The 25,605-nt window shown below is 44.9% G+C and overlaps 1 protein-coding gene across 1 annotated transcript; it reads right to left on the reverse strand.

Moving 5' to 3' along the window:
- Window positions 1-1,166: 1,166 nt before the first annotated feature.
- Window positions 1,167-25,289, reverse strand: notch1a (notch receptor 1a). The gene is made up of 34 exons (XM_069514194.1): window positions 25,008-25,289; window positions 23,781-23,862; window positions 16,660-16,922; window positions 16,222-16,560; window positions 14,808-14,930; window positions 14,465-14,698; window positions 13,894-14,049; window positions 13,597-13,782; window positions 13,356-13,469; window positions 12,635-12,748; window positions 12,215-12,448; window positions 12,006-12,116; window positions 10,631-10,823; window positions 10,266-10,411; window positions 10,029-10,142; window positions 9,339-9,458; window positions 9,072-9,224; window positions 8,749-8,977; window positions 8,441-8,642; window positions 8,172-8,325; window positions 7,856-8,040; window positions 7,447-7,579; window positions 7,103-7,360; window positions 6,887-6,999; window positions 6,208-6,779; window positions 5,661-6,101; window positions 5,419-5,564; window positions 5,115-5,328; window positions 4,891-4,975; window positions 4,618-4,780; window positions 4,201-4,499; window positions 3,971-4,118; window positions 3,769-3,866; window positions 1,167-3,674 (listed from the first exon to the last, which is right to left on the reverse strand). The coding sequence occupies exons 1-34, from the start codon at window positions 25,063-25,065 to the stop codon at window positions 2,412-2,414; spliced, it is 7,443 nt and encodes a 2,480-aa protein (XP_069370295.1). The 5' UTR covers window positions 25,066-25,289; the 3' UTR covers window positions 1,167-2,411.
- Window positions 25,290-25,605: the final 316 nt, after the last annotated feature.

Genomic DNA, 25,605 nt, shown 5'->3' on the forward strand with positions numbered 1-25,605 from the left:
CCTTTTGTCAGCCTAAAGGAATAGTCCATCAATTTAATGTTGTGGAAGTTAGTCGAGCCAAATTAAAAGTAAAAGACACCAAGACATATTGACTTTCAGTCTATGACCTGGCTCCAAAGACACTGGTAGATTCAGAAGAAGTATTCACATCTTAGTTTATTATTTATTTATTTATTGTTTGTATATTTAGATTTCTCCTTTATTTTAGCAGTAACATCCTATTGCCATGGAATATCTCCTCTACCTGGTCAATATCAGCAGCAAATGAATCAAAACAATGTAAATGTAAGCAGGGACTAAAGCATGTGGGAAAGCACACGTTGAAAGCAATGACATTGTTCTTTGAAAACAATTTTCAGATATAGAGACTGTAAATGCTTGTGTAGTTGTCAATGGTCCATCATGCTACAAACGTGCTCTTAAAATGTATATGATCTTATATTCTGTATGTAAAATCTTCTGTTGTAAAGTAGTAACCACAGTTTTAAGACAAGTGCAATGGAATAAAAAGTGCTGTACTGCAGCAGCTTTCATGGTGGTAAGACTGTTTTGTGGTGGTAGATTTAGATCCATTACTGAGTAGTAGAGGACATTAATCTCATTTAACGAGAGAACAGTAGCAAGATAGTTGCATTTTAATGATATGATCGATACTAAAATTGGACCATTGTTCATTTTTAACAGCAAACTTTCATTTTAAACAACAATATTATTCACATTTGACAACATACTGCATTTTATAGGATGATATATGTAATACCTATATGTAAAATATAATTCTGTATAGTAGCTAGAGGGTATAATTGTGGGAGAAAAAGTTGTACTGCTCAAGGTTAAAGTACTCAAGTAATGTGCAGTCTTATATAACTGGAGTAATGCTGATCAATCATTTAGAAAAGTGAATATCATTGATAAGAATATTGGTTTGTATAAGTTAAACTGTTCAGCAACAGCAGTCTCAAGTCCCAATATTCACTGTTGCCCTACCAGTAAACCACCACTAGAGGGCGACATACACCACCTCCTGCTGTGATGGGGCACAGTTTCTATTCATCCTCCTGTGATGATGGCTGTTGCATTGAATTTGGGGAACAATTAATAAGTTGTCCATGCTTGTCAGCCATAAAATATTTCAGAAAAGGAAATAATGTTGGGAAAATAAGACATTTGAAGCTTGACAGCAGCTTTTATTGAATCAAGACAATTTTTACAAAACATTTTGAATCAGGAAAATACTTTGCAAACTACAACTTTGCATGAACATTATCTTTGAATTACATCTTCTCTTTAAAAACATCTTTATCTCTGGATTAGTTTATAAAACATGACATTTTGACACCTTATACCACACTCCTTTACGAAGTGCAGGCGATGTCATTAGACACACAAAGGTCCCCGGTTCTTTCACAAACAACATTCTCCAGCTTTTTTTTTTACAAGAAATCTCACAAATACATTGCTTTTCTGAGGAAAAACAAAAATCACACTGGCACTATTTGAAACTGTGGCAAATGTAACATTTCAACTTCCTACAGCAGGTCTGCAAATTTAACACTTGACAGGTTAAACATGGTAACCATAACCACTGATTTGAGAGGCAACATGACATAAAGATAAACACTTCTTCCATTATAAATGATCACAGTTCAAATTCTCAGCACCAGCCCAGACCTTTCTTCAACAAAAGCAGGCTCAGGTTGATTCAGATGCATTTTCCACTTGTGTTGAAAAGCATCTCTCATCTGATGAGAGAAGTTTGTTCTGTGCTTTCAGGTCCCAAATCCCGTACAAATCTCTCGCTCTCTTAACATGAGTGGACAGTGTAATTGTAACAACATGAGAGTTGACTCTTATATATATTTGATCATCATCTAACTCAGTGATAAGACTTAGTGAAATGTAGTTCAGTAACAAAAACCTGTGTCACTTCAAAAGACAAAAGAGGTTAAAATATAATTAATTAATACTGAAATTTTTAAAATAATCTATAAAAAAATTGAAAAAAACTGTACAAACTTAATGCAATGCAAATCTCACAAAATACAATTTGTGAAGACCAATGCACCAAAAGATTAAAATAAATCCAGTGAATATCGCAACACAAGAGACAAATAAATAGCCAGTGTACACATCTAGGAGTCATTTATTTCTGATATACACTCCTTTGTTTCTAATCTTCCCATACATAACAAAACCAAAAAGAAATTAAAAAGCATAAATATAAAAGCATCTTCTTTAAATTTCAGGTCGAAAAAAGCATAAATAAATACAAAATTACTAAAATGGTTCTTATCGTTAGTATAAAAACTGATAGTGAACAAGGAGCATCTTCAGTCGTGGATAGGTTTGTCACTCTCTTTCTTTGTTTTTATATATTTCTCTCTGAACTTAAGAGTCAATTCAACAAGTCTCTACTTAAACTGGTCTGGGATCAGATTCATCTGTGAGTGAATACTCGTGGGCGGGCTGGAGATGCCCTCTGACCAATCGGACATGTTGGAATGTGGGGACGAGCTGGACCACTGGTCAGGGGAGCCGGGGGAGGGAGTAAGAAACGGGTGGTCAGGGGCCTGTAGCTGGTGGTTAGGTGTGTTGTCCATGGGGCCAGAGTAGCTGTGCTGGGAGGGTGGGGTGAGAAACTGGGTGCCGAGGATCTGCGTCTCCTGAGGCATTACAGTGTGGATCTGCATGGAGCGGCCCGAGATGTTGCTTTGCTGCATGTCGGAGCCGGTCAGCTCAATGCTAGGGAAGGTCTGGTTGAGGGCCTGGCCGGCTGTGGTGGAGTTGGAGCTCTGGTGCTGGAGCTGCCGCGAGTGAGCCTGCTGCATCATGTGTGCAGACGAACTGAGGTGGCTGGTCTGCAGATTCTGGTAGCCCATGATCTGAGACAGAGTGGCGGTGCTGACGCCATGCAGGGGACCCAGCATGTTGTGGGACATGGGTGCTGCTTGAGCAAAGCTTCCCTGCTGGCCTATACCAGGGTGCATCCTGGAGACCCAGTCACACTGGCCTCCTCTGCTTCCACCTATGGAAGCTGTGCCCTGACTATTGGGGCTGGACACAGGCAGGTGAGAGAGACGCGGTGGATTAAGGTCAAAAGACATACAGACCATGTCCTTACCCATGCTCATCTGCCCCATATGAGAGTCTCCATTGCCTTGTAGGTGATTTAGAGACATAGGTGGGGACTGCTGGAAGGGTGAGGTCATGGGAGGAGAGGCCACATCAGATAGGTAGCCATGCGGCGACTCAAGGGATTCAACTGGGGAGAGGACCGCTGACGTGTCCAGTAAATTATTCTTCCCGTCTAGAGATTTCTTCTTCTTCATCCTATTATCTTTTCCCCCATCCTTCCCTCCTTTTCCCCCGGAGCTAATTTTGCGAACCTTCTTAGCAGAGAGGGTGGGCTTCAGGTTGCTAAGGTAGTCATTGGGTGAGCAGAGAGGCGGAGAGAGGCTGGAGGTGCTCATGGGGCCGTTGTGAAGCCCAGGACTCCTCACCACATTGTACTCGTCCAGGAGTCGGACGATGTCGTGGTGCATGCGCTCCTGGGCGATGTCCCTGGGCAGCTGGTCCAGATGGTCAGTGATCTCACGGTTGGCAAAGTGCTCCAGAAGGACCTTGGCGGTCTCAAAGCTGCCTTCACGAGCTGCGAGGAAGAGCGGCGTCTCCTCCTAAAACAAACAAACAAAGACAGGTCAAAAACAGGCAATACACAAGATATACTGCTGGGAATGTGAGGGAGTAAGTACATGTCACTTCACATACCTTGTTGTCTTGCATGTCCTTGTTGGCACCATTTTTCAGCAGCACCATAGCAGCCTCGAAATTGTTTACAGCCGCGGCCCAGTGAAGAGCAGATTTACCTGCAGACAGAAAGAAAACAAAGAGGGTTAATATCACACAACACCTAATCACACTGAGGGATCTTAAGTGGCTATAATCTTCATGTTGATAAAACGTTATCTACCAGAGTCGTCTGTGGCGTTGGCATCGGCGTGGCAGTTGATAAGTTCTTCCACCATTCCCTCAACCGCCAACCGGGCAGCCAGAATCAGTGGCGTTGTTCCGTCATGCATGCGGGCATCGAGATCGGTGGCACGGTTTCGGATCAGAATCTGAATGGACAAATGTTTTTTTAGTAAAGTGCTTTCAAGCTACAGGACACATTCAAATCAAAACCTGGAGAGATGAGGTTACCTGGAACACTCCCTGTGCATCTGAAGCCACAGCGGCATGAAGTGGAGTGCGGCCCATGTTGTCTTGAACGTTGGCGTCAGCGCTGGACTCCAGGAGGCGTTTGGCGGCATCAGATCGGGCATACCGAGCAGCCAGGTGGAGGGCGGTCTCACCCGTGCGGTCGGTCTGGTTGTGGAGGTTGGCTCCCTGGTAAATAAAATCAGTGATGATTTCTGCCGAGGGGTCTTCTTCCTCTTCGATGTTTCCTGTTTCCAGTCCTCCGCCACTGCAGGAGGCGATCATCAGGGGAGTGAAACCATCTGAAGGAGGAAGGGGGAGTAATATAATGAGTATAGAATTATTTTTTTAATAATTTACAGGAGATCATAGTTTTATTGATAGAGAAAGTCTGACATCCAGTAATGTATATGTACACACCTGGTCCTCTAACATTCACATCCAGGCAGTCGTTCTCAATCTCTCCCTGAGGAGGTGTAGGAGCGATGGATGGAATACGTAGGTCAGCTGCATCCAGGTGCTGCTGCGTCCATTTCCTGTGGTCAGTATGGTCCCTCAAATCCAACATCGCTTGCTCCTCAAACTGAAAGACAAACCAATCATCACAATGTCAACATCAGTAGGCAGCACACATGAAAATAGTTTTGATTGGAGAATTTTTTATTCAGACAAGAGAAGATTTGCCAATCTTACCCTGAAGCGCCTGCAGTCTGGATCCTCATCATCCCATTCATTTTGATTGTCATCCATGAGATTGATGTCCAAGTTCTTCATAGGCCTGTTGAAAAGAGGCAGATAAGACCACATACATGACATTAAATATAAGACAACATATGATACAGTCTGCTGTTGCCAGTAAAAGCCAAGAAAATAAAGTTATAGGTAGAATTTATATTCCACCTTTAAAGTCTACTAACCTCAGTCCAACAGAATCCTCTCCCAGTGGCTCTCTGCGTTTCTTTTTGCTGGGTTCGGACACTTTGAATCCCTCTGGGAACCAGAGCTGGCCGTGCTCTCGCTTCCGCTTACGAGACACCAGAACACCCAAGCAGATGAAACCCAGAGCAGCCAAGCCCAGGAAGACCACGTACATGGGGTAGAGCTCTGAAGGAGAGGGAGTGGGTCTCACACCTGAAGAGAGAGTCAAAGTCACAGAGGGTTACTTGAGGTTTCAATTGTGTGACCTCTTTTAACCGTACATATTGACTATAAGTAACATACTTGTGACAGCTTCAATATAAGGAACATTGAGATTCCCGCTGGAGGCCAGTGCTCCGAGGAACGCAGCTACATCTGTGGCGCTCTGGAAACATTCAGATGACTGCTGGTAACACTGACGATTGTCAATCTCCAGGTACACCACAGACCTACAAGCAGAAATAAAAATAATATGTTAACATTCATCAAAGTTTTCTGTAATCCCAATACAAATCATTTCATCACTCAGTTTTCGTGGTACGCACCCTTTGACTTGCAATGGATCCAATTCTCTTCGTTTCCGTGGGCTGACCATGGCAGACACACCCTCCTTCACCTGACCCAAAACATTGGCGGGCACTGAAGCCCACTCAGGCCAGCCGTCTGCAGAGCGCTTCAGCACGTTATGTTTAACCAGGTCTTGTTCGTTGCCATAGTAAGGGAAGATCATTGGTTCGCCTTTGGCATCGCGACGGAACACCACGTTGGTGTGGAGGACACTGCTGAGCTCTCTGAGGAAGGATGAGGACCGATTCTTAAGTTGTTCTGGAGGAATGTGAACCACCAGAACCAAGTGTCCGTCAGCCAGCTTCTCTGGCATGTTGTTAGCACAGTCCAGACCGTCCCATTCACATTCTGCGTTGTTGCAGCCCTGGTCACAGTGACCGTCAGCGTAGTGGTCTTTACAGTACTGGTCATACAGTGGGCTAAAAAAACAGAAAAACACCAGTTAAGTATTGTGAAATGTTTGCAAAGCCCAAATCTATGGCAAATCCCTGTATTCACATATCTTCATCTGTTTTCCATACTTACTTGCATTGGCCTTCCTGTCCTTGGCAGTCAAAGCCATCATAAAGGCACCCAGGGCTGTTGCACTGACCATCACACTTCCCATCATTGAAGTATCGCCAGCACTGCAGAGCAGCCGAGCAGTTTTGCCACGGGTCATCGAAATTCAGCGAGCAGTCTCCTCCATCCCAACCACAAGCATGGTTGTTGCAGAGGGAATCGCAGATGTGGTTGCCTGCCCACTCGTCACACTGAGGAATCTCACAGCTCACCTCCACTTCCGGAGGTGGGGTGATGTCCCGACCAAAACCTCCGATGAAGGAATAATCCAGGATGTGGCACAACAGGCCGTTGAAGTTGCTGGGGCAGCTGCACTGAAAGAACGGGGCTTCTGAGGTGACCTGGCACGTTCCTCCGTTGTAGCAGGGGTTAGAGATGCAGAGGCTGTCGGTGGGGGTCTGGCACTCCGGGCCAGTGAAGGATGGTGGACACAAGCAGCGCGGGACTAGGTGGCCTGACACACACGTACCTCCGTTCCTGCAGTTCAAACTCCCACAGGAGCGGGAATCATACTCACAAGAAGAGCCAGTGAAGCCCTAAAGACACATAATGCACAGAGGTTATGATATTTGTTCTATACTTGAGATTAAAAAAGTATTTTGCAGGAGGTTATGGTCTTAGTAGATCTCATAGCTGCACTCACAGGTGGACATTTGCAGATGAAACCATGAGGTGTGTTACTGGCAACAGCACATGTCCCTCCATTTCTGCAAGGTCTTCCTTTGCAGCCGTCAAACACTTTATCACAACGTTGACCTGGAGAACAGAAGTTAAACGGTTAAACATGCTCATGAACAATTTGTCAGTGCAGATAGGCATGTTGCACTCATGTCATGTGCCATTGGCTGCACATCAGTACCTGTATATCCAGTACGGCATTCGCAGCGGTAGCTGTTGGTGAGCTGAATGCAGTTGTACGACCCTCTGGGGTCACAGGGGTCTGACAGACACTCGTTCACATCGCCTTCACAGCGCTCACCCACATAACCTGGGGTGCACATGCACTGGTAGCCTCCAATGCGGTCCACACACTTGCCATTGTTGAAGCACTTGGGCTCGTTGGTCAGTGGGTCAGTGGAGGGGTTGCAGTCATCCAAATTAATCTCACAGTGGACGCCTATGGAAGAAGGAAACAGTGGGTGAGGGGAAATCTATACCCCCTTTATGTGTGCATATGATGTTATATGTAGGTGTTCAGTTTACCTTGTGTTCCTCTGGGACAGGAGCACTTGTATGTGTTGATGAGGTCAATGCAGGTGCCTCCATTCTGGCAGGGCTGGGACTGGCATTCATTGATCTCTTTGGAGCAGTTTACACCATGGTAGCCAGGGAGACACTGACAGAGAAAAACAAGTTATCATTAGAGGTAAATTAATTTATTACAATCACATTTATTTAACAGCAACAAAGCACATTTTGAGAAACTAATATAAGAAATAAGGGACCTTTTGATCTTTACATACATATGAAACATGTATTTGGCGTAGTTGACACAATTTTATCATATTAAGAGTAACTACTAGTACAAATCCCCATCCTGCATCATAACTGATGATTTTGTTTACTTTATTATGGTTCTAACACCAGAGGGATAGATTTAATTGATCCCTACCTCACAACTGTAGCCTCCCAGATAATCAGTGCATGTGGCTCCATTCTGGCAAGGATTGGGTGAACATTCGTCTACTTGCTCCTGGCAGTAACTCCCGGTGTAGCCGGCCTGGCAGCGGCAGTAATGTGTGTTTCCAGCATCCAAACACTGGCCGGAGTTTCTGCAAAGGTGACCCACCTCCACACCTGAAATCCACAAGGAGGAGGTTATAGAATGTACAAAATCACTCTCAGGACTTCAAGGTTCAGGTTCAAGACTTGTGAGGAAAGTTGGTTATATCATGTGATAGCAATCACGTTTTGGCTGGCTATCGTACCTTGCTGTTTGGCTGCTACCTCGCAGGACACACTGGGGATGTCACAGTAGAGGCCAGTCCATCCAGTCTGGCACTGGCAGGTGTAAGAGGCTCCCTGCTGCCAGCATGAACCTCCATTTTTACATGGGGAAGAGTCACACCAGCGCACAAGATTCTAACACAGAAACAAAAAGAGCAAATATTGAATGACCTGTATAAATGGAGGCAACGTGTGAAACAGACACAAAGCCTGAACACAGACAATCAGACAAAATATGGCTTTTCCTTACCTGACAGTTGACTCCTGTGTAGCCATGGGGGCAGGTGCACTTGTAAGTCCCATAACTGTCAAGACAACTTCCTCCATTGAGGCATGGTTTGGAGTCACACTCGTTGATATCGTACTGGCAGTAGCTGCCGGTGAATCCAGGGAGACACAGGCAGGTGAATGCATTGATTCCATCCATGCATGTGCCACCATTGAAGCAAGAGCTACAAGAACACAAGAAAATTAAAAATCTTAACATATTACTTTGCTCACTTTGATAAACCATCTAAGCTTGACAGTTGAAAAAGTACAGATAATATTTTGTAGTACCTGTCAGTGCAGTCATTGGTGTTGATCTCACAGTTGATGCCACTGAAGCCGGGCGGACAGGTGCAGGTGTAGCTGTTGACACAATCCGTGCAGTTGGCTCCATTTCTGCAGGGGTTGCTCTCACACTCATTTATGTCCTGCTCACATCTGCCGCCACGGAACCCAGGCAGACAGGTACATGTGAAACTGTTGATGCCATCATGGCACAGACCACCATTACTGCAGAGATCTGAAACACAGAAAGGAGGATGTAAGTTTGCTGTTTGCTGGTTTGAGGTTGCAATCAAAATGAGAAGTTGCAACGGTGGGAATCTGTTCCATACTTGGTTTGCAGTTGTCAATGTCTGTCTCACACTTCTGTCCAGAATAGCCTGGCTGACACTTGCACTGGTAGCCACCCATTGTGTTATGGCAAATTGCGCCATTGCGGCATGGGCTCTTCACACATTCGTTGATATCAATCTCACATGTTTGACCTTGAGATAAAGAAAAGAGACAGTTTAAGGAAAATATTTGCCATGTCCAGTAGATGGATAGACCAACTGAAAGGACGTGTAACAGATGATGAACAGAAATTAGTGGATGGATACCTTGCCATCCTTCAGGGCAGATGCAGGAGAAGCTCTGGTAATCGTCAGACTCCTTACATACTCCACCATTTTTACAGGGTCTGGGGCTGCAGGGGGCCAGCAGGGTCTCACAGTTTTCACCTGGTTGCAGACAAAGGACATCATCAATATGTGTTTTGCACTGGTAAAATAAAGAACTTGCTCCTGCTTTATGACTTCAACAACAAATACCAAAAACACAAAAGGGATATTTAACTCCCCCTATGTTTTTAAATCCATGTAAAAGATTTCATTTCTGAATCCCACTTCCTTATCCATTTCCATGACCACTTTGCTAAACAGGAAGGCCCTTCCTGTTTCCTGCTATTGTGTGATCACAGACAGGAAATAGAACAGGAAAGAAGTGGGAATAGGGTTTGGAGCCTGCTCCAGTACTCCAGATTATATTAGCCACTGTGGTATGTTATTCCAAAACACACACAAACTCTGTTATCCCTGCAAAGCAGACAAGCAGGTGCCAAAAACAGACATCCCTATTAGTGGCCAATGGCTAATGTTTTCTAAAACAACACAAGATAGGGTAGGATAGGGTGGACAAGGTGGGAGGGGATGGTACAGAGTATGATAGGAAAGAAAAGCTCTGTTGTAACTTAAGTAACGATCCAGGTAATAGTCTGATCTTTAGAGTTTAAAAGCAGCCATGTGTCATACCAATATAGGGCAGCAAACAGTTGCACTTGTATCCAGCCACATCATCGATGCAGGTGCCCTGGTTGAGGCAGGGGTTGGAGGCACACTCGTTGATGTTAGTTTGGCAGTTAGGTCCTACAGTGGTGGGATTAGAGATCACACTTGGGTTAGATATCAGCCAACAAAGACACGCACTCAGTGTCCATGAGCAAAGAAAAAGTTAGGTAGTGATGAGGGGTCGCGGGGGTTATAACTGACCAGTGAAGCCGGCTCTGCATGTGCAGTGGTATCCGCTGGTCATGTCCTTGCAAGTTCCCCCGTTCATGCACGGGTTGGACTCGCACTCGTTATTGTTGATGTCACAGTTTGCCCCGCTCCATCCAGAGTCGCAGGTACATTTGTAGCTTTAGTAAAAATGAAGGAGAAAGTCAGTTGTGTTTATTAACTCCACGTAGGATGTGTTTTTGTTTGTCGTCTGACTTTCACATTTTTGGAACATTTTTAAGGGACTGATATCTTTGGGTGTGTGGAATTTGGTGCAGATCTAAATAAAAATCCAGATAATGAGTTTATCTCTAATACTTTTTGGTGCTCACTCATCTCAAAATTTAATCTGGGCTCACCCATTGATGAGGTCCTGACATCGGCCGTGGATGCAGGGGTTGCTGCCACACTCGTCCACTTGAGACAAGCAGGTGGCGTCATTGTAGCCCTCTGGGCACAGGCAGGTGTAGCTGTTGATGCCGTCCACACATGTGCCCCCGTTGTGACAGGGGTTAATGGCACAATCATCGATGTTGATGTTACACATTGCTCCTGAAAGACAATAACGTTTGATTTTAGGAGATGCAGCAAATATTATTTAGAAAGACATGAACTGATAAATATCTGCGCTGTTGGACACCTCACTTTTGTCATGGTATTGTTTGAGCCTTTATATGCTGCTAGCTGAGGTGCACTGTGTGGCTTTCAGACAATAGAGAGAGCTAACACTAAAGACTCCCTCAACATTCAACAGGCTGAAGCTGTGGCAGCTCCAATGTGTGCCTAGCCTGGCGGCCCCTGGAGGCCCTTTTGCCTCTCCCTCATTGATTGAATGGGGCGCTGTTGAATAGGCATAAGGAGCTGGATGGGAGAGGGGGGAGGTGTTTCAGGGAAAGGGGGGAGATGGGCTGTAGCCCTATTCACACATGCACCACACCACCCCCCACACGGGGAGAAGTAACCTCACCCAGGGCTGTTTACAGGGACAGAAGGCCAGACCCATTTCACACACGGCCGAGTAACAATTAAACCCCCCTCTGATCCCCTACCCGGCTCCCTCCTCCTCTGTTCCTCATCAATCACGGAGGGAGGGCCCAACTGCCTGATCTTCAGTTACAATAGTCCTCTGTCCCTCTGTGTCTCAGTCCCGCCGTGCCCTCCACACTCACCCCGTCATCACAAAAAGATGGACGGGAGGAAAGAGGAGGAGGGATGCACAGCAGCCTGCACACACACACTTGTTCCTCCCTGCCCCACTTTTAGCATAATGACACAGGCGCTACCGGTCAGAACCGGATCTGCTGGGCCATGAAAGGGAGGAAGACAAGAGAGGTCCAGGTTGTTGTTGGGATGAGACTTTGTAATTTAAGTGTTATATCCTAGTCTATTACAGGTAGTCAAGTTTAAAGTAACAATTCAATGTCAGCTATCAGTGGAATATGTTGTTAATAAGCGATTTTCCTTTCAAAATATCAACTTACAGACTCTTTCCAGGCTAAAACATCACAACCCTTTCAAGCGGCTGGCAAAGTTAGAGCTTTGTGTGTGTGCTTGCATGTGTAGCTGGTTGGGGACTGTGTTCCTCTCTCTATTATCCACACACATCCCACACAGGCAATCCGACACCATTGTTACGCATGAGTGGGCCCGCCAGCCAGCTGTCCTACCTGCCCCTCCCAAAGCTCAGGGGACAATCCCACCACAACCTGTAAACTCCACCCAGGGCTTGCTTACCTGTGTAGCCCGGCTCGCATGCACACTCGTAGCCGTTAATTTTGTCGATGCATCTCCCATAGTCGCAGGGTTTGCTCTTGCAGTCGTCCAGGTTCACCTCGCAGTTGAAACCTATAGAATTGGAGCAGAAATTAGCAAATTTCACATGAGAATGTAAAGATTTTAGCTTAAGAATTTGTCAGTTATACGTGGATGTCTTTAAGTCTCACCTGCAGTGCCTTTGAGGCAGGCACAGATATACGTATTCTCCCTGTCCTGGCAGGTGCCGCCATTCTTGCAGGGTTGGCTCAGACACTCATTGATGTTAGTCTCGCACAGGCGGCCAGTGAAGCCGGGGTGGCAGTAGCAAGTGAAGGAAGCCAGGCCGTCCTTACAGGTGCCGTAGTGGCAGGGGTCAGAGTAGCACTCGTTGATGTCGATCTCACAGTGCTGCCCCGTGTAACCTTGATGAGAAGAATACGAAAAATGAGTATCAAGGCGAACAATGGTAACATGACACAGAAAATTACAGCAGTGCACAGAAATTAGGGCAGTCAGTACTTCCACTAGTGACGTGTTTGAGCTAGTGGTATAATTCGTCTCAAAGTGTGATTTAAAGTAAAGCATTTGCACAAAAAAATCAGGTTTACCTTCAGTACATTCGCAGGTGTATTTGTTTGGACCGTCTGTACATTTAGCTCCATTTTTGCAGGGCGTGCTGGCACACTCGTCAATGTCCACCTGACAAAGGTTCCCTGAAAAACCTTCATGTGGATAGGACAGAATACAGAATTTAAGTTTTATTTAGATTATGCTTTAAAGCTGCATTTCTGTATCAGCTTGTTTCCATTGTGCAAAATATGAAAACAAAAAGAGAAAAACTAATTTGCATGTGAAGTATGTCTGGAGGAGACTGAAGGTCCTAACGAACCATTCCACAACACTCTTTACACCCTACTCCCTCTCTCCCCCCATCAGCTCTTACTGTGCAGTGAAATCTCTCTTTCAAACCACAACATAATAGCCTCCAGCTTACCAGGCCTAAACCAATCCCTGCCCCCATTTTGGCGCTAAGCTCCAAAACAAACTCTCATGCCCGCCAAATATGCTAATGTCTCTGCAATCTGATATGCTCCACGCTGGTCACCCGAAAAACTTGTGTGAGACACGATCAGAAAATAGTTAATCATTTACATACAGTCTGAGAAGCATGCACATTTTACTCGTTAATGATCCACTCTTTTATAACCCCTTCACTGCTCCTATCGTCTGACCAAAACAGGGGATAAAATAAATCTGAAGGATTGAATAACCTATTTCTTATTCTCCATTTATGCCATCACATCTCCAAGAACCTGATAATGTTCTTACCTTTGGGGCACTCGCAGTGAAAGGAGTTGATCTTGTCAACGCACTTGCCATTGTTGAGGCATGGTTGGCTGGCACACTCGTCTGTGTTCATGTGACAGAACACGCCCTCGTATCCTGAAAGTTATACAGTTATGAGTGAAATTGTTTTTCTTTTCTTACCCAAATTATTGTCCAGGTATTGAATAATGCTCCAAAATGATTCAAACTTTTTTATAGTATCTGTTTAAACAAATGTTCCTACCTGGCATACAGATGCAGTGGAACCCTCCGATCTGGTCCAGACAGGTGGCATCATTGTGGCAGGGATTAGACATGCATTCATTGACGTCCATCTCACAACGAGGTCCTTCATATCCTTGAAGACACCGACACTGGAAAGAGCCTTTGGTGTTGAGGCAGCGACCACCATGTTCACAGGGGTTGGCACCTGAAGCATATAAAAAACAAAATGTCACACATATGTGGTCATTTATGTACAATTACTATAAAAGATTGAACTTCTTAACTAAAGAGGAAGAAAGAAGCAGCTATAACTTACCAAGGGAGCACTCGTCAATGTCCAGGTTGCAGGCTGACCCAGTGTAACCTGGGGGGCAGGTGCAGATTGCCTTGCCATTGACTGGGTTGGTGTCACAGTTGGAGCCCTTTTGACATGGGTTGCTAATGCAGGCGTCATCAAGGTGGCACAACAAACCTGTGAGCCGAACAAAACAAACATTTTTTTGTCAAAATGTATCAATGGTATTAAGTTTAATCACTAACAAAATATAACAAGTGATTGGGATCTGTGTGAACCAGGGCCAGATCCAGGGGTGGGAACAGGGGGGGAGTGGCCCCAGCTCAATTCGATTGGCTGCAAGTGTCCCTTGTTAAGAATTGAGATTTTCTTAGCTTTTGAAGCACACAATGTGCTTGACTTTGAACATAACCAACGAAATGTGGGTTTGCTCAAAGCAAACAAGGAATGGCTTAAATGTGCATCTTACTGAATCAGGAATTGTGCATGGTTGTTGGCCCCACTTTGTAAATTGTGGCCCCTTTATGACCCCTGATTTATCAAAATCCTAGATCCACTTCTGATGGGCACACTTGGCCTGGAGCAGTCGTACCTGTGCGACCATGAGGACACTCGCAGAAGAAGGAGGCAACGCGATCGTGGCAGGTCGCGCCGTGGTAACAAGCCGCACTGGCGCAGTCATCGATGTTCTCACTGCAGTCGTCGCCTGTCCACCCGTTAACGCAGACACAGTGGTAGCTGCCATGAGTGTCATGACACGTGCCTCCGTTCTGGCAAGCGTTGGGCATCAACTCGCACTCATCCACGTTTTCTGTGCAGTACTGACCTGAAGGTTTAGAAAGATAAAGGGACATAAGCACAGTGTTAGGGTATGTTTAAAAATGTATGGATTGAACTTTAAAAGAAAGAAATATTTTTTGGCAGAAAAAAATCACCTGTGTAATGTGGTGGACACTGGCAGTTGTAGGTGTTCACACCATCTACACACATGCCACCATTCTGGCAGTTGTGACCTGGACAGTCATCAATGTTATGCTCACAGTGCTGACCTGTGAAACCTGAACAGAGAGGGAGAGGAGGCTGTGGTGAGTCATAGAAAAAGGGCTGGCAACGTTTGCTTAGGGTTAATAATCAAGATTCCCTCTTCCTCTCGATATAATGCTGCACTTTAGTGGGAGATAAGGTCGATATATTCTTTTTTATCCTTGTGGCAGATTGTTTTATTGCCCTGTAGATGACAGCGCAGCCTGTCTCCTCCTCAAACATCAAACAGCCAAGTGGATGTTTTACGGCCGCGAAAGTCTGATTAACTATCAAACCGCAGCGCTGCAGGTGCTGGTGCAGCTCTGCTATCTAAATAAATTCCAGCACGGACACCCACGAGAGACACACAGCATGGGTTAAACTTTAACACACAACCGCACATCATCCCTTTTTCATCTGCATATTTAAACAGCCTGCTCTGTGCTGGTCATACACACACAATCAGACAATAAAATAGCTTCAAGCATTGAGCCTTTCAGAGCAATAGAAATAAGCTTTTGTAAAATGTGGATTAAAGGGGAAATGTTCTCCTCAGCTGCTCCACTGACTCTACAGCAGTAATAATAACCACACAAGAAGCACAATGAAAATACCAAATAGAATGACTTTATTGAGCTCTAAAACACAGTTTTGTGTATTTTTATGTGTGTTTGCCAAGGTGTGTTTGTCTATACATTCATCTGTACGTGTGGCTCCTGGTGTTTTGTGAGTGTTGGCGATTATCTAAAGGAAACGTCTGTGTGAATGCATCCTGTCAGTGGAGGCTGGCAGGGAGAGAGAGAGCTGAGGGGGTGCGCAGTCCACCCAATCAGAATTTACTACAACAACAGACTGGTTTATAGGTCAACTGATGTAATAGGAAAACGAACCATATCCAACTCCATATGGCAAGATAACCACTATCTCTTTCTGCTAACTTATGTGTTAATCTTTATAATTTGAATTTGCAGAATCAGTTGGCAAGTGACAAGATTTTGTGGCCGGAAGCTTCCTGTTTGATGATTGAGCAGGCTTTGGTTGTCTGCAGGTAAAAACAGACCGTGTGGAGAGCAATAGAGGTGGAAATGCATCAGCAGTCTGATTTTTTATTTCTCAGTCTTCATATGAACATAGCTGTTAATTGAGACTACCTGGACCTAAAAGACCTAAAAAAGTATTTATGTTTGTGTGGAGAAATGTTCAGCTCATGTGAGAAAAGAAACTAGTTGGACTGTAAAAAGTGTACAGTGAACGGAAGAAAGAGTCTTGGCCCAGATATCTGTTGTCAGGCAATTGATTGCTTGTGAGTAGATGTCTGTGACATACCTGGTAGGCAGCTACAGTCATAGATGGTGTCTCCCTTCTGGACGCAGGTGCCTCCATTTTGGCATGGTGAGGGGCTGCATGGCAAGTAGCGAGTCTCGCAGTGTTTGCTGGTGTACTCCTGAGGACATCTGCAGTGGTATGAGCCCACCTCGTTCACACACACACCACCGTTGAGACAGGGGGAAGGACTCTGAGCGCACTCATTGATGTCTTGTTTGCAGGTTTGACCATGGAAAGCGGGCGGGCACTTGCAGATGTAGGTGGAATCGAAGGCCGAGCACTGGCCTCCGTTGGCACATGGGTTGGAAGCACACGGGTTGGCAAGCTGGCATGCTTTGCCTTGAAAACAACACAGCAATAGAATGTTATTTATAATTATGGTTCATGCAGTAATGAGGCAAAAATGCACATTGAGCAGATAATGTTTTAGCTGCATACCTGACCACCCAGGTGGGCAGCGGCAGCGGTAGGTAGTCAGGCTAATGAGATCACATGTTCCTCCATTGCGACAAGGGGAGCTCATGCAGGCATGGTTGGTGGGGGTCAGGCATAGCCGGTCGGAAAAACCCAGGCGACACACACAGCGGAAATCAAATGTGTTGTCATGGGAAATTGGGCGGCATTCGCCACCGTTGCGGCAGGGTGAAGGGCTGCAGGGGCTTGGATACTGGCATCGGCTGCCTACGTAGTCACTGGGACACCTGGAAGAAGAGTAGAGAGAGAGAGGGGAAGTAATTGTGGTTAGAAAAGTGGGATCTTTTTTTTAATCATGGGAACAATTATCTAAACAAAAGAGGAATGAGCGGAGGGGGTAGACGAGGAGGGGGACTGAAAATTTCCCGCCATGCAATGTCCCACTACTACAGGGACGGCATGTTGTTCTAGTGTGTCTCTCTGGATTAGACTCCCTCAAAACCCTGAAAACACACTCTGCTGGGACAACAGATGCCACAAAATAGTCTAGCTGTAACAGCCCGTTCCCATCTACCTTTTGCCCCCACGCTGTCTGCACTCATCCTGAATGATCGTAGAGATCAAGGGGACTGTGCCGGCCTCTGGATGTCCTATATGGAGCACTGAATTCAGGCCCTAAGCCCCCGGGTGATTCCCTCCCATGCAGACCAAGGACAGGATAGACGTTACTACAGTCACATAGCTCATATGCTGGCTGCTTATGACTAGAGAAGACTCAAAAACTCAGTATAGAAGTTGGACAAAGACAAGGACAGAACCGGCTCTTTTGCAATGTGAAAATAGATGAGAAAAACATCATGAGGATTTCACTTATTGTGTTTTACAACATGCACACTGCTCAGACATTACTTGATATGAGGCTGTGATGGCCATGGTGGTCACGTGCAGGATCGTTTTTAAGTCAGCAAAAAAGGTGTTTATGTTTGAATTGGGGCTTGTACGAGAGTGTGTGGTTGTGCATATGAGAAGTGTTTATGTGCGAGGGACGGCATCTGTTGGCCTCCCCACTATCTCCGCAGCAGGTGCGCATGTTAATGAAGGCAGCTGTTGGACACGACTCCTCCCCCCTCCTTCTTTCTCCTCCTCTCTCCCTTATCCATCCCTCCCTCCCCTCTGTCCCCTTGTCAGATGGGGGTGCTGACAAGCCAACCTCTCCTCCGGGGAAATAAAGAACCCATGTGAAGTCAGCTGTTGCAACTTCTGTCTCTTGAAACCCCCCCCTCCACCTCCGCATCCAAACCACCAGGTTCCCCCTTGGTTCCTCTCTTCCTTACCTGTTCCTCCTTTAATTTCCCTTTTCCCCTATACAGCAGTAACTCTGTTTCCCATTCGACTCACACTCATCTTTTTTATACAGCTCTATTTTCTCATTTCACTCTCTGCGTGGACTCTTTACAGCTCCCAGCAGTTTGCTTTTTATAGCATTTCCCTTTTGTCACACAGGACTGCTGAAAACTCCCCTTGTTGACATAGTTAGGTGAGACCGAATCTGGGAGTTTTTAACAGTCCCGTGTGCCCCACACACACATCCCAGACAGTTGCAATTGGCAGAAGATTGTAAAAGCTTTGGGGGAGGCTTTGAAGTTTCCCTGCTTCACGTTACCAAGAAAACACACTGAATGATTACTGTTTTGGTATAAAATTTTGATTGTGTGTGTGTGTGCATGTGTGTGACTAACTGTAATAGATACTCTTTGTCCTGAAGTCAGTCCCGTCAAAGAGAGATAAAGAGATAAAGATCCGCCCCACACATGCTGGAAAACTCCACACACACACCACGGCAACAGGTCTCTCCTAGCAATGCAATGTCCCCTCAGGCCAGAGCAGATGCTTCCCTGACCTCTGACCCCCCAAAACACTTTTGTGACTGTGGGGTGGCCTCTTTGCCTTCTCTCTCCTCTCTCCCCATGAGGCCTGATCTGCCATCTGCCACTATGGGGGTGACTTTATCCTATTGACACAAAACCAGCCCCAGTGTGTGGTGGAAATGCCACTGCTGAGGAAAATGTTATGTAAATGACTGTGGTCAGTGTACAGTACTCATGTCTGTGTGTGACTATCACTTTTCTACTGTGTGGTATTGTCGCCTCATTTCATATTATTTATGAAAGTATTACACAATAACCCTCTTCTCTGTTCCCTCTCACCTCCCCCTCTTTTCTCATTGAGCAGTCATTTGTCTCTGTCCTTTTCTCTTTCATTCATTTTGTCTAGTTAGCTAATGTTCCCTTGGATGTGTGTAATAATTAGCCACGTCTGACCCCCTGGGGTACACATCTGTTAGTAAGACAGAGGACAGAACAGCAAAGCATGGCTGGAGGAAATGAAAATGTGCTGGGCCTGGAAGGCTCTGATCTCCCACCACAAGGAATGACCCGCACTCATGGGATCAGTGACTTTAAAACTGCAGCAGGGGCTTAACACTGAAAACTAAATTACACTATAAACAGAATAAGTGAATTATTTTATCAAGTGACTTGATTATTTTAAAAGCTCTCCTGTAAAATTCAACACCAAATGGGAAGACAAGAAATGGCAAAGTAAAGATCAATATTCTGAATGTTAATGTCCATCAAAAAGGTATAATTTAACAGTGATTGAGCCATTTCCTTTCCCAGTAGGAAGATTTATGAGGGTCAGTCACACCACACAGCACCTAATGACAACTGACTGTGTAGTCACTTTCATGCCCTAAACACCAGCTAACAATCACCAGGGTAACTATTCCACAGTGCAATCCACTGTGTGTGACTGAGTGATAAACCTCCACCTACTGACAGCAAATTCAATTCAATTATTCTCAACACAATGGAGACGTCCCAACTTGCAGTCCAACAAGGAGAAGCACCTGCCTGCCGCTCCACTTTTTTTTATGATCTTTATCAGTGACAACACATCTGCTTAAGTACCTCACAGCCTGGAGTCCATGAATCAGGTGCATACATAACACGCAACCACAATGTCCTGGGTTGGAAAATGAACTGCTATGACTCAATCCCCAATCTTTCTTGGTTCTCTTAGTAGAAATACCAACTGCTTGGGGACAATGAAGTAACCAACTGTCCCAACTGATAACCTTTCCACTCTGGCATGTACTTCTAACACAGATACAGAAACATGCATGTGTACAAGCATTTGCTACATTTGTCTGTTGGTGCTGGTGTATGTGAACTTTCAGCACCCACTAGAGCCAAATAGCCTCTTATCTCTCTGCTCTGACAGCGCAGCTTTGATCGTCCCACTCTGAGGTACCCCAGACCCCTAGATTCCCAATCACTGCCCCGTATCTCTGTGTGTTATTCTGAGGCCACGTCAACACTAAATGTCAGACTATGTATTGATTATTTTCTTAAAGTTAAGCCAAAATTCTTTTGATCAAATGTCAATACAACATTTTGATATAATGTTTCTATTTATCTCTAGGGTAAATACGATAGAACCTTTTTTCCTTAATGTCCGACCAACCTTATTCACAGCTGTATCTCAGGGGCCTTGGCATCTTGGGAATGGGCCCAACTTGGGGAGCGGCAGCCGCAGAGCTTAAACCCCAATAAAAGCCTTACACCAGCAGGCACACTTGACCCAGCCATGTATGCTCCTGATTCGCTTAAACCCACATGGAGCTAAGCCTTAACAGAGACCTGGCCGGTAATCCTATAGGAGGACAAATAACGAGCAGCATTCCTTAGGGGAGAGTGGAACATCTTCTTGTTACTGGTTCTGTTCTCGCTCCATACTGTCTTCAATGGTGAGACCTCATCAACATGCAACACCATACAGCTCTGTGCAAGCTCAGAGGTCTGATCATAATAACCTTATCAGACTTTCGGTCAATTTTCTATCTTGTGTCTATTTCTGTTCGCCTTCTTCCAGAATTTGAGATATGTAGCGAGACAGTTGAGATGTTTTCTGGGTTTATTATTAACACTCACCTTAGACCAGAACAGTGTCTATTTCAGCAAAGCGGCATCGACAGTCAGCTAGCCACGCAAAGGCGAGGTTGAGGGCGAACAACCTTTTGACCTCACCATGCTGCCATTACTGTCTGACAAATGGAAACTAAATTTGACTCAAACAGTGCTGTGTCCTCACATGTTTTTAGCGACCTACAAGCCATGAGAAACAGGAAGCCCTCAACCTTCAGACAACCTCTTAGAATCATGATATTGTTTCCCCATTATGCCGATTTGCCTACAACCACAAACAAAACTGCACTTTCGAGTCTAGAGAAGATTTTCCACAGACTGAACCTTTTTCCTGTTACTGTTCATGTTGCTCGCTCCATTTTGAGTGATTGAAATGACCTCTTTTACAATTATTCAGTTTATGCTTTTACAGATTAAATCTACACTAAAAGGCTACAATGTATTTTGTCAAAAGAATCAGAATCAGACTCATTGACTTTTGTTTTAACATATGAAAATGATGTCATAGAAGTGTTTAGCTTCAGACACTATTAAATAAATGACTTGTTATTTAGCTTAAAACAAAAGAAAACAGGAGTTCTAGTGACATAGCCACAGGTTGTTGTCACACATAAAAACAACAGTGATTAAAAGCAGTGGATGAGAATGAAAACAATTTAACTTGTTATGTCATTAACTTACTTAATAATTCATTAACTTAACAATAATTACAATATCATCTTAAACCTCATGAATTCATGATATGTTGAGGTTATGTTACTTTTAAATTACATTTAAATGTTGTTTTCAATAATGTATTATTTATTGTATTATTGTGGTGAAATAATCAGCTTTAAAACATATAACATTTCACCCTGTTCTCTAATGCAGTATGGTGGACAGACTGAAAATGTTACTCAACCTCCTCTGTTGTTATTGCCCTTTTACCCATGTTTGTAGCAACATTTAACAAGAGAGCTTTGAAACAAAAGCTGAGCCTAATAAAAAAGAGAGATATATACACAGCAGTTAAATAAACAAGACATAAGCCAGATCCAATTTCAGGGATGATCCCGATTGAAAAGACTCAAATTAACAAGGGTTGCTTCTTTGACCACCAAGAAGGACATTAAACATCCTTTCTGCAGGAAAAGGCAATGGAATATCAGTTTTGTCCCAACATAATCCCACTAAACCCTTCCATTAGACATGTGATTACCACAGTTTATACCAAGCCTAACATTGTTCTCTATGCCAACATGTGATTTTACTCTCTGTTCTCACACTCGTGGGAACTGTGCTAAAAGGGGATTTAAGCCTAAAATCTTACCACTCAAATCTGTGTCGCCATATGCTTAAACACTGCAAGAAAAAACACACAACATGACTCACAGCTAACTCCAGGAGCTGCATATGCGTGTCTAAAGCATTTTTTCATTGCAACCTTTGACCTCCTATTAAACATTGTGTAACTGGAATAAACAACTTAACCTCACATGCCTCATAGCAGTCTGTATCTGAAGCATCGCTTTGAATCAGCCGTCATGCTGCCAGCCTCGTCTTCTTATTAAACTGTGTGTCACTGATAAGTTTCCCCAGGAGGACTTTCCACACGTCATCAACACACATTCAGATGAAAATTTGGCAGTTAATGTGGTACAAGATCAGCCCCCCTCACCCAAGTATAGGGACGCTACACTCTGACCCAGGAGCAGTGACGCTAAATTTCCCCTGAGCACCCTGTGACTGCTGGCTCCTCAATTTGGCAGGGATGAATGATTAATGAGAGGGAAAGCGAGGAGGAAGAGAGAGTGCGGCTGGATGAAGTGATGCTCTTATCCTGTCTGTTTTTAATTGGGCCCGCGCAGAGATGGGGACCACAATAACAGCTTTGTGGAGGAGGAGGGTGGAGGGAGAGTTTCAATCCGCACACGTGCAGGGGTGCTGTGTGTGCGGAGTGTGCAGATTAGATATTGTGAGTTTGTGGCCCTGGGCTACTAGCATGGGCTCTTAAATAGTCCCCCTTTTTCCCTGCAGACCAGTGAATTGACACCCCCCACGACCACATGCCCCGAGGGTAAATCAGGCCACCCCTGAGCTTTTTACAGATACATACAATATAACACAGGTGGAAATACCAGATATTTCTCCTCTTCCACAAAATAGCCAAGACTTAACCAGTTAGCAAGCTCACAGATTTACATGGAGCAACTAATGGGAATATGTCAGCATATTAAGTATCTCAAACTAGTGATAACTCAGCCGAAAGAAATGACCCACAATCTGCCTCTCTGTCTGTTCCCACTTGTTTGCCTTCAAATTTCTGCACTTTATTCCAATTAATCTCACTCTCTCGACATCCAATCCAATTACATCTCTCGGCCATCTGGCTTTCTAATGGAGATCACAAGCCGGTGAGGTGGGGGGACATAGACAGAGGAGGGGGTGCATCCATTCAGATAGCAGAAGGGGGGAGTTTTAAGGTTAGTGGGGGTTGTGGCAGTGGTTCGGTGTGTGTTGTGGGGCGGCTGTGGCATGATGGGAAGCCCCACTCAGATTAGTCACACAGCATTATTCTGACTGCAGGACAATGGGCGACGGGCGGCGGGCGAGCCCCAGCTGTCGCCCGTGAAAGAGCAGAAAAACAAGATTTAAGACTGGACGCGTCCTCTCACTTTGCCGGCGAAGGGGTCTTGCATTCATTAACAAGCCTACTGATGGAGGTGGGGGGGTGGGCTTTTTTTGTCTGCAGCCATCCCTCTCTCACCTCTCCAGCACTCTGGAATTGCACTTTCTTTTCACTTCTTCACTTCTTAAACTCTTTTCTTCTTCAGGGGAATGTGTGCAGCCTCACAGAGCAATGTGACTCCTGGAGGGGTACAGGAGCACCACACCGGGCCAGAGGAAACTCAAGGGCCTCCTCTGGTTGCTGGGCACAGGGCCCACTCAAAGGCTGGAATGAAAAGGGGGAATATGTGGCCCCCTTTTCTTTGCAACAATAAAAAAAGGGCCTTTCAAGTTGCAAAATTACACTACACTGCTCTTCCAAAAGTTCCACAACACCTCAATGAGCTATGCTACAAAGCTGCAAGATAACATGAAATGTTTATGTATTGAGGTCTAAACTGCAACATCTGGGACATTGCATGTTGCTGCTATTCAGTTTTGCTTGTTACTTACTTGCATTCTCCATTTCCATTTGTGGTGGCTTCACACCATCCACCATTCAGGCAGGATTCAGTGGGTAGGGAGCATTTTAGACCTGTGAATGCAGGAAAAATATTAAAACTCATCCTTGATCCAACATGAAGTCATATAGCAGACATGTATTTATAGTGCATGTGAAATTACACAATTATTAGTGCATTGTTAAACAAGATGTTTGGGATTAAGAGGGATTAGGCATTCCAGTTTAAATTATTCATCAGTGAGATTTTTTTGATACAACTTTATTCACAGGAATGTAATATTTAATGCACACAAGCACACGTCTGCAAGTCCTGGTTGATCTTTTAATTGATTTGTTACACAGTTGCCCGTGGGGAATATTGGGTGGCTGGGGGGGAAAGCTTACAGTGGACAGCGGTGAGGCCGGAGCGGACGCGTGGTGCGTGGCTTGCGTGGGGGTGAACGCGCAGCAGCAGCAGCAGCTGCGGGGCTCAAGATGCGGAACAAAAGAAACCAGAGTCCAGCACGAGCCATAAAACACTCTCCTCTGGCATTGTTTACCGCCGGCAGACGGGAATAACAGCACCTCCTCCTCCCCCCACCTCCACGGCACTCTCCCACACATGCAGACAAAAGGTGCCCCCCCCCGCAGCGTCCCCCCAACACACGCACCGACTTCCATTATCTCCCATGTTATTCAAAACCGGTTTCTCGGAGCAATTTACAAAAAGGGGGGGATTCACTGTAAAACTTAAAACTCACTGTTTACTAGTTAGATATAATGAAATTGTACTGTTAGAATAAAGAAAACAGCCAATTAGAGGCGGTTTTATCAGTTGAAGTCCACATGATAGTACGTTTATAATTAATTTGTGCATTAAAAGTAGAACTATAAAGTTGATCATCTGTGCTGACTTTACTAAACAGTTAACTTTTAAGTGCGCAGCCACAGCGCACCGTGCGCACCGCAGCTTTTGGCTCCTGCACTTGTAGTGAGCCAATTAAACATGAATCTATTAAAATAAAAGGTGGACTGACGGGGATTCGTTGGCGTCCTATTCTCCTGCTCACAATAACATGGCTCTTAAAAAATGAATCCACTGCTGATATAAGTTTATCGGACTGCACTAACTTCTCAGAAACATTTGATGCGGTGGAGTTTCCTACCTAAGAATCGGCCGTTGCGCACAGCCCCCCTCTGTGTTTATGTGGTGTGTGAGTCTGTGAGTCTCAGTTTACCTTGTGAGAAGACGATCGCAGGAATCAGAAATGTCAGTTTCACAAAGAAACGATACATTCCTCCTCTTCAACTTCACAAATGTCGCTGAATCCCGCGTAGGGCTCTCATAGATCCACCAGTTTGGTACACTCCAGATGTGAGCTTGAAATGAAAAAAGAAATATTCCTCTGTCTGAGAACAGTTATATCCGACACAGAGATGAGGAGGAGAGAGGGAAAAACGCAGGAATCACTTCATAGATGTTGACTTGGTGCTTTCCGAGTTCTCAATGAAATCTAGAGGCAACTCTACAAGTTCCTCCTCCTCCTCTCCTTCCTCCCCCTGTTCCTCCTCCTCCTGCTCTCCCCCTTTCAGACCAGATAAAAGCTGCCTCTTTCTCTCTCCACACGCTGTTAGAGGCACAAACACACTCTCTCTTACTGTCCAGCGCAGTCTTTTGAAATTAGTAACGTTAAACAGTGGTGGAGAATAAACACATTTACTCAAGTGCTCAACTTGCCTGGATATAATTCAAAGGAACTTTCATCATTTCTTTGAATTTTTTCTTCTTCTTTTTCCGTTTACTCTAGAACTACAATAATATCTTTACTCCACTAT

The sequence above is a fragment of the Paralichthys olivaceus genome, chromosome 18 (assembly GCF_024713975.1).
Source record: "Paralichthys olivaceus isolate ysfri-2021 chromosome 18, ASM2471397v2, whole genome shotgun sequence".
In the NCBI taxonomy this organism is placed as follows: domain Eukaryota; kingdom Metazoa; phylum Chordata; class Actinopteri; order Pleuronectiformes; family Paralichthyidae; genus Paralichthys; species Paralichthys olivaceus.

Bases quoted from the DNA above. Each gene is read 5' to 3' on its own strand.
- notch1a (XM_069514194.1), bottom strand. From the start codon at position 25,065: ATGTATCGTTTCTTTGTGAAACTGACATTTCTGATTCCTGCGATCGTC. The intron at 14,699-14,807 runs GTGATTTTTTTC...CTAAACCTTCAG, and splicing joins GTGTCCACCACATTACACAG to GTCAGTACTGCACAGAAAAC. The intron at 7,000-7,102 runs GTACTGATGTGC...TCTGTTCTCCAG, and splicing joins ATGCCGTACTGGATATACAG to GTCAACGTTGTGATAAAGTG.